This window comes from Oryza sativa, chromosome 3, assembly GCF_034140825.1.
Source record: "Oryza sativa Japonica Group chromosome 3, ASM3414082v1".
Lineage (NCBI taxonomy): Eukaryota > Viridiplantae > Streptophyta > Magnoliopsida > Poales > Poaceae > Oryza > Oryza sativa.
Window position 1 is genome coordinate 12728867 of NC_089037.1, and position 8173 is coordinate 12737039.

Consider the following 8173-nt stretch of genomic DNA (forward strand, 5'->3'; position numbering starts at 1 on the left):
TTTTGTGCTTCGACTCCATCTTCTTAGGTAGCAGCACTTCTCTTTCTTCTTTTTTTTAACGAACTGCACAAGATTTTAAGGTTTCATATTGATATAGCAGAAAAAAATTACAAGACCATAATCATAGTAGGCTATAAACAGGAGAAGAAAAAACAATCCTAATAGACTATAATCAGGAGAAGAAAAAACGGTAGTATAACGATCCAACTACACTCAACTCCATCCATCTTTGGGTTGGAGAGGGAGAGGACGAAAGAGAAGATGATCGTTCTATCCCATGCAGACCCGCTAACATGATCATCTTGTGACAATTAGAAACGCCAACATGATCATCTTGTGACAATCAGAAAAACGCCACTGCAGAGGACAATAAGTCTGAAGAAGAGATTGGTCGGAAATGGTCCTTCCTGCATACTCCCTCTGTTTCGAAATGTCTAACACCGTTGACTTTTTAGCACATGTTTGACCGTTCGTCTTATTTAAAAACTTTTGTGAAATATGTAAAATTATATGCCTACATAAAACTATATTTAACAATGAATCAAATGATAGAAAAAGAATTAATAATTACTTAAATTTTTAAATAAGACGAACGGTCAAACATGTACTTAAAAAGTCAACAGCGTCAAACATTTCAAAACGGAGGGAGTATTATGCAGTGAAGAGAAAATTCACAAGCGGGAAGTGATGGTTTCTATGGGCAAGCTAAGACTATCGGGCAAGCTAAGACTATCTGGGAAAACAGTTAGCTTAATAGTACAAGGTAACAGATTATCAAATTAACACAATGGCAATGAAGCACTGAGTATCAAACTATTTTAATGTACATAGACAAGATGTTTGACAAATCTAGTTTTACAGAGTCCCAACTCCCAAGTTCGTCACTTGCTGAACACACAAGTTACATTCCATTTTATTATCGGCCAAGCGGCCATCTGCTGCACATTATTGCCTATACCATTCCCACTGACAGCAGGAAGATTTCCCTCAGATCTCATCACGTCGAGGACCTACAGTCAGTGTGCCTCATCTACTGCAAGAGGTACAGTCTTCGCCTGCACAAAAGGAAAAATATTTATTAGCCAATCAAAATGAAACTCGTATAAACTATCCTCTTTCAGATCAGAAAGCATTGCTCCTTCTATTCTCTCCAGGGGAAAATATATATATATATACCTTAGTTGGATTAGTACTCCTATACTACTATGTCAATCTAATCGGAGCAAATGGCATGTATTGGCCGTGCTTTTGATAACTACAGTATTTCGGTGTGTACTATGGGCCTATTTGAATCGCAGGGTAGAAAAAACGGAGGAATAGGAAAAACACAGTATTCTGATAGGAATTGAAGTGTAAAACAGAGGATTGCAAAACACAGGAAAAGGAATGATCGTTTGATTGGAGCGCAGGAAAAACGCAGGAATCGGATAAGAGAGATAGACTCAAAGGAAATTTTCCAAGAGGTTGGAGCTCTTGCTAAATTTCCTCCACATGCAATGTGCCATTCCATAGGAATTTCATAGGATTTGGAAAGCTTCAATCCTTTGAATCAAAGGGCCAAATAGGAAAATTTCCTATAGTATTTGAATCCTATAAAATTCCTACATAAATCCTTTGATTCAAAGGGGTCCTAAGAGGGCAGAACTTTTTGCATACCAGTTCACGGAACTTCAATATGTAGAACATCTCAAGATAGCGCCTGGTCTCCCGCCTCTCAAGCTTCGAGACATACTTCCAGAAGCCATAAACCCCAGCCAATGTCATCAACCTCTCAGAGTAGATCTTCCATGTATATCTATAAACATCAAGGTCAGTAAATAGAAATACTACACAAGAGGCATGAAAAACACCTGTGTTAAAAACAGGACTCGCAGGATTGGCAGTACTGACTTCTCATATATACGTTGTAGGCCTCTATTAGAAACTTCAACCCAATGGTTGGGGTCTTGTTTACATTGTTCGAAGAAGTCAGCTATCAGATTTGCAGCTTGATCCGGATGATAAGGATCTATGTGGAACCCTGAGATCCCGTGCTCTATAATCTCGGCAGGTCCACCATGGACTGTTGCAAAAGTAGGGAGTCCACATGTCATGGCCTCCACAACAGTGAGACCGAATGCTTCGTAGAAAGCTGGCTGTAATTGGTAAGGCAAGTCAATATGTAGGTGACATGTACCACCCATTCCATATGTTCGGATATAACATGTAAGTTAAACTGATGACTATACCTGCACGAAGGCACCATGAGTATCAGCTATGTAGCGATAGAGCTCACCATTGCGAGCCCTGTTCGTCTGAGCCGAGATCCAACGGAACTGCCCAAACAAGTTATAGGTCTTAATAAGTTCATGCATCTTCTCAATCTCTGCGATTTCTTCTCTGTCCTTGGATTTCTTGACATCGTTATAGCCAGCAACCACGACAAGGTTTACCAGCTCCCTCAGCCTAGCGTTTTTAGCATAAGCTTCAACCAACCCTGTTATGTTCTTAACTCGGTCAAGTCTTGCCATGGAAAAGAGAATGGGTTTTGATCTGTCATCCAGGTGTCCACTACAAAAAGTAGTTATCATCATTAGAAACAACGAGAGTCACATGTTACATGCCACAACTATCTACTTTTCCACACATCCTGTTAGTATCTCTAAAATATGTGTCTAATTGTGTACATTCTAGTATCACCCATTCATGATAACCTGGTAAATATATAAAATCTAGAAAAAGACACAGCAAGTAACCCTGTCATCAAGCAATGAGAAGAGACCAAAGGACATAAAACTCAACCTTAAAGTGCCGCAAAAAGAAGTAAGATAACAGAAATTACTCACATATGTTCGTCATTTTGCTCTGGGTCAGAAATCAAGTTTTCAAGTGAACCATGAAGCGAAGTGAGCCGCTTGGCCTTTTCAGTGTACGGAAAGTATATAGACATGTCTGCTCCTGGAGAGACTATGTTGAACTTTGGGTCAAAAACATCAATCCCATGGACAATACGATACAGACCAGGAAGAGTAAATGCAGTATGGCTCTCATACTGTCCAACTGTGTTTTTGCTGAAGAAAAGGACAAAATTAAGAATCAGAATCAGGATACCCTAAGAATAGCCATGAATAACTACTAGGCATGTGCGCCAGATTTCACATGCTACTATGCGTGAACAAATCAATAATCGAATAATGAAACGTGATGAAAAAAAAACTTTAACAGCCAACAAGGCAGAAGAGAATAAAACCTGCCAGCAATTTCCTGGTATGTGCTGGTGATTATAAAATCAGCATTGTTCATGGCGATTATATCAGCTGTGAACTGACAGGAGAAATGGTACTTCTCATCGTACTTCGTCCAGTATATGTCTGAGTCTGGATATTTAGTCTTTTCCAAAGCATGAGCAATATTGCACTGCAATCAATTTACCGGCATAATCAGCAACCAAAAAGGTGGTGGGAACTTTTAATAGTAGTTAACAAGGACTTACCTGGGTAATTCCCATCTTGTAAGATAGCAATGATGCAACAAGATTACCGTCACTGTAGTTTCCAATTATGAAGTCTGGAGTACCTTGTAGTTCTGCAGCAATCTCACCAGCAGCATCCTGTAAAGCAAGAACGCATTACTATAGTGCTCAAATATAGAATTGAAGTTTCAGTTGAGGAGAACAGTACTCCAAAGTTCACACCCAGAGGAGGAAGTGCCATATACAGAATCGGGGTTCTAACTAGGAAAGGTCACCAAAGCTCTTTATACTACAAATCAAATGCAAAAACACACCCTCGAAAGTTCTCATATACTGAATTGAATTTTGTTTTGTTACTGTTCTACATAAGTGATTTACCCTCTTCATCTTGGATTTAGTCCTTTTATCTCAAGTTCCTTAAACAAAAAATGACAGTTGTAGTGCATAATGGAACAAACAGAATTTGATTATTTTTCAATGTTCTTGATAAATGTAATCCTTCAATTATCAGTAGCAGAGGAAGAAAACCAGTTCAGGGCCATCTGAGGAATCTCTACAAGTAAAAAAGGGATGCATATTCACCTCTGCAAATTTCTCCAGGTAGGGCCATACATCAAATCTTGATATCCATTTCCTGAGTATCCCATTTTCATTTCTGAATGGCACTCGTAATATGTAAGTATGTTGTGTCCCACTTATTCTCTCAAGACGCTGATTGCATGATGTCCCTTTTGCTTCTGGTATCAGCCGAGTAACCTCAACGACATAAAAAAATGCTTAGATGATCTTCTTTTTCACGTGAAAGAATCACAACGATAAATCAAGTTCACCATGTGCAGGAGCATGCAAAAAATAGTAATGTTCCATAAAACAAGGTAACTGGAGCATGTACCGAACTACTGATAGAATAGAACATCACACTTAACAGATGCCACATTTGAGGAAGGAAATAGACATGCACTTACAATAAGAATTTTAGGGGTAAAATCAAGGCCTTGTTTCTTTAACCTAAGAACCATCTCATTCTCCAATGCACGGACTTGGTCCAGTATATAGACAATCTGGACAAATGCATAGGAAAACAACAGCATGAGGCTTCAAAAGATTAAAGGCAATAAATGGTGAGAGGGAGGCACTTTATAGCCATGATAAGCTAAAGATCATTGACTGTGTCCTGATAAGCAAAAAAATCTTGGTGTTTTGTCATCAACTGGTACCTGCCCTCCAGTATCTGGTAAGCCCAACACATTGGCTTGGCCAAAATATCCATGAGGAGACACTACGACGACATTAAAGATCATGGGGATCCTTCCCAAGAACGTCTCAAGAGTAGATGGATCAGGCGCTTGAAGCACATCCAGAAGGAGATGTATCATCTCCAAGACATATCCAGCTGTGTCGCCCCAACCCTTCTCCAATCCCCATTCTTGAAACCTGAATGTTATAGGTAAAAATATAGCCATGTGTAAAGCGATTCTTCCAGAATGTGATTTGCACTATCAAATACGCACTTTATAACAAATCTGTGAACAATATATTTTTTTTAGATAATATCTGTGAACAATATATGATAGATACAGTGTATATTGGGAAGCATTTTTCAGTGATTTCGTATTGCAGGACATGTCAAAAGCATATCGGTCAACATATGGCCAATAAGTTCAACCTGAGTTTATACTTGCCAACAGCCCGGTACTTTAATTTCGTAGAGACTACCATTTCTAGAGAGGTGTTTTACATTTTTTAGAATAGCTCAAAGTGCATCTGAAATTGAAAAGTCTGTAAGTGCATCCCCCTATCAATATAGAAACTATGCAGAAACTCAAGCCTTAATGTGATGGGCTACACTTAGTCACTTACTTATATGCGAACTGTGAGTATGGTGTGTCAGCTGGGAGTTTCGACAAGTGCTCCTCAGCTTTTGTCAGCACAGACTGAAGTCTTCCCAGACTCTGTATCCTGTCATTTAGCATCATGACCTACGTGACAGCATTCCCAAATTAAGATCAAACACAACAAATTACAAAAGAAAAGAATCAGTTAAAATTTCCACAACAGTTACAAAACTCACATGACCCTTATGCCGATGCCCACGAAGGAAATCAAGTAGGGGCTCCAGGCAATCCTTGTTCCGGAACATGATCGAAGACAAGTGCCTGTTGAGAAACTGCACGCCATTTCCAATTGATGATGACCGATTTGGGCGTGGAACCGAGGCATTGAATGGCTCAAAATCAAGCTCAAGTATGTACGGATCGTTGTACCTGACATACTTAATCCAGGTTAAGAGTTTGGTGAAAAGAGAACCCAGATAGGGTCACAAACAGAAATTCAATCATTCTGCCAGCAGAAACCCGTAAGTCTATATACCAAAGTGCAGCTCTAACTTTGAGATCTACTACATTATTAGTACTCCTAGATTACTAACCTGGAGCACCCAGTTGCAAATATATAAACCAACGTAATAACACAGTCACGAAGGTTGTGAATTTTGACTGAAACAAACTATTATCAATATCTCACTCAAACAAATTTTACCGATCCAAAACAACACATCAACATCGCTTACCAATTAGGCAATTACCCGCACACAACCAATCAACCATCCCACTAATATTCACCTTTTGCAACGACAGCGAATCGAGCAAACAGTCATGGGATGCGGAGAACCCAAACCCGGCACAGCCACTAGAGCCTAAACCCCTAAACAGGATAACGTCCTGAACCCAACCACCAAAATTCCCACGAAAAACGAAAGCAACGAAAAACGAAAGCAGAGTGCAGGAGCAGGGGAGGAGCGCATACTGGCCGTCGACGAGCTCCTCCTTGAAGCGGAGGTACTCCGACACGGTGAGCTGCTCGACGCTGAGCTCGTGCACGTTCACGCGGACGTACTCCCACACCCCTGGCCGCGGCCGCACCGCGATCGCCACGAACGGCGGCAGCACGATCGCCTCCTGCGAAAAACCACGCGAAACGGCACGAGATTACTCAGGATTAGCCCCACCAAAAAAAAAAAGCCGCCGCCGCCGCCGCCGCGGCCCCAGCGTTTCGAGTGCTTCCCCGCGCACGGCGCACCTGGGCGGAGCGGAGGACGTCGAGGAAGGGGCCCTCGACGAGGGCGCGGCCGCCGGAGCTCTGGACCTCGTCGAGCGCGTCGAGGATGTGGTGCGGCTGCAGGATCCCCTTCCCCTGGCTCACGTACCTGCCGCCACGCACGCACGCACGCCACCCACCCGGAGAAGAACTCGTCAGCGAGCAAGTAAAATCTGTGCCGCGCGGCGCGGCTCGGCGATCGGTTGCTGGCGGGCGGCGGGCGCTCACTTGGAGAGGAGGGCGACGAGCTCGTTGCGGTGGGCGTGGAGGGTGTCCTCGACGCGGTCGCGGATGCTCGGGGTGCGGTCGAGCTTGGGGCCCGACATGGCGGCTGCTCCGGCGACCGGAGTGCAGTGGCGGTGGCGGTGGGCGAGACTGCGAGCGAGTAGATGCGGTTCCCGACTTTATACACCGAGCCGCGGTGTACCGTCCCGTGGACGCGTTGGGGAGGAGGCGGTTCCACTGACCCGTGGGCCCCACATTTCAGTCTGTCATGGGGCAGTGACGGTTGCGTGACGCCTCGAAAGAACTGGGTCACTGACACGTGGGGCCTCGATGTCAGTGGCTTTGAGGGAGGGACTCCCCCGTCAAACATGGCCCACGTGGAGGCCTCAACGTGTCCGACTTGTGGACCCCACCCGGGAAAGAAACTTTTGTGCCTGAACTGAAAGCCAAACGTCGAAGCGACCAGATAGTTCATCGGTTCATTGGAACAGAAAAGCTGCTTTGACGAGAACGTGGAGGGAGGGAGAGGAGGCCAGCCGGGAGGACGAGATGTTTCTCATCGCTCGCGCCACGTGGCCGCTAGCCGGTAATGGCTGCGTGCGACGGTGTGGCGCCGTGTCGTGGTTTTACTCGGACCGTGGTTGGCGTAGGCTACGTACAGAGGAAGGCGACGCGCGTGCCCAAGGGCCTCCTGTCACCTAAACCTACAAGTGTCGGACGTACGCATGTACTGCGTGGCCTGCGGCCGTAACGGCTCGGGCGTCGATACGTCATCTACAATCGGGCTTCGTTCGAAACCGTTTGGTTATCTGAGATTTTTAGCCGCCCGTAAAACATAACGTGGTAATTAATTAAGTATTATTAATCATTGTAAACTTAAATATGATATTATTTGATTTTAGAAAAACTTATACGAAGACATAGCCTGGCAAGCAAATCATTTTTAGTGGATTGTGTCACACTCATCGGCTCACTTTGAGTTGTTCTTTACCCGTCATCGTGACACGACGATAACGATGAGGTTAGACGTTAGCATGAGAAATCCGGGGAAACAATTTCTAGGCGCTATGGCATGCTTTATACAAGCAAAACGTTTTGTGTGTCGTACATTATAATGGAAAAAGACATAAATTAGGTAACCAAGGTTCAATTTTTATGATTTAGGCTTCACGTTAGCTCTTGCATGTTTGGCAGGGCCGCACGTTTGGCAAAGCCTTTGTCATATGACCTAGCGTACACACAGCAACAATAGTCATAACAGTAAATAAGGCTACAAGAAATATATATATACGGGTACTCATGTTACGTATGGAGGGAGTGAAAGATAAAATAAATACCTAAAACATGGTTGAGTAAAACCAATATGATACTTGGTTGAGTTGGTTTGACTCAACCATGTTG

General features: G+C 43.4%; 1 protein-coding gene across 1 annotated transcript; it reads right to left on the bottom strand.

The window, feature by feature from the left end:
• Positions 1–734: 734 nt before the first annotated feature.
• On the bottom strand, positions 735–6926 carry LOC4332788 (sucrose synthase 4-like). Its single transcript, NM_001402153.1, has 15 exons — positions 6776–6926; positions 6530–6656; positions 6257–6408; positions 5523–5715; positions 5312–5430; positions 4669–4885; positions 4417–4512; positions 4034–4207; positions 3473–3589; positions 3230–3396; positions 2826–3050; positions 2229–2550; positions 1891–2135; positions 1657–1795; positions 735–1055 (listed from the first exon to the last, which is right to left on the bottom strand). The coding sequence occupies exons 1-15, from the start codon at positions 6871–6873 to the stop codon at positions 1017–1019; spliced, it is 2430 nt and encodes an 809-aa protein (NP_001389082.1). The 5' UTR covers positions 6874–6926; the 3' UTR covers positions 735–1016.
• Between the last annotated feature and the right edge of the window lie 1247 nt (positions 6927–8173).

Excerpts from the sequence above, each read along its gene's own strand:
- LOC4332788 (NM_001402153.1), bottom strand. The coding sequence starts at position 6,873 with ATGTCGGGCCCCAAGCTCGACCGCACCCCGAGCATCCGCGACCGCGTC. Across the intron at positions 4,886-5,311 it reads TACTCACAGTTCGCATATAA|GTTTCAAGAATGGGGATTGG; the intron begins GTAAGTGACTAA and ends TATAACATTCAG. Across the intron at positions 4,208-4,416 it reads TTACCCCTAAAATTCTTATT|GTTACTCGGCTGATACCAGA; the intron begins GTAAGTGCATGT and ends TATGTCGTTGAG.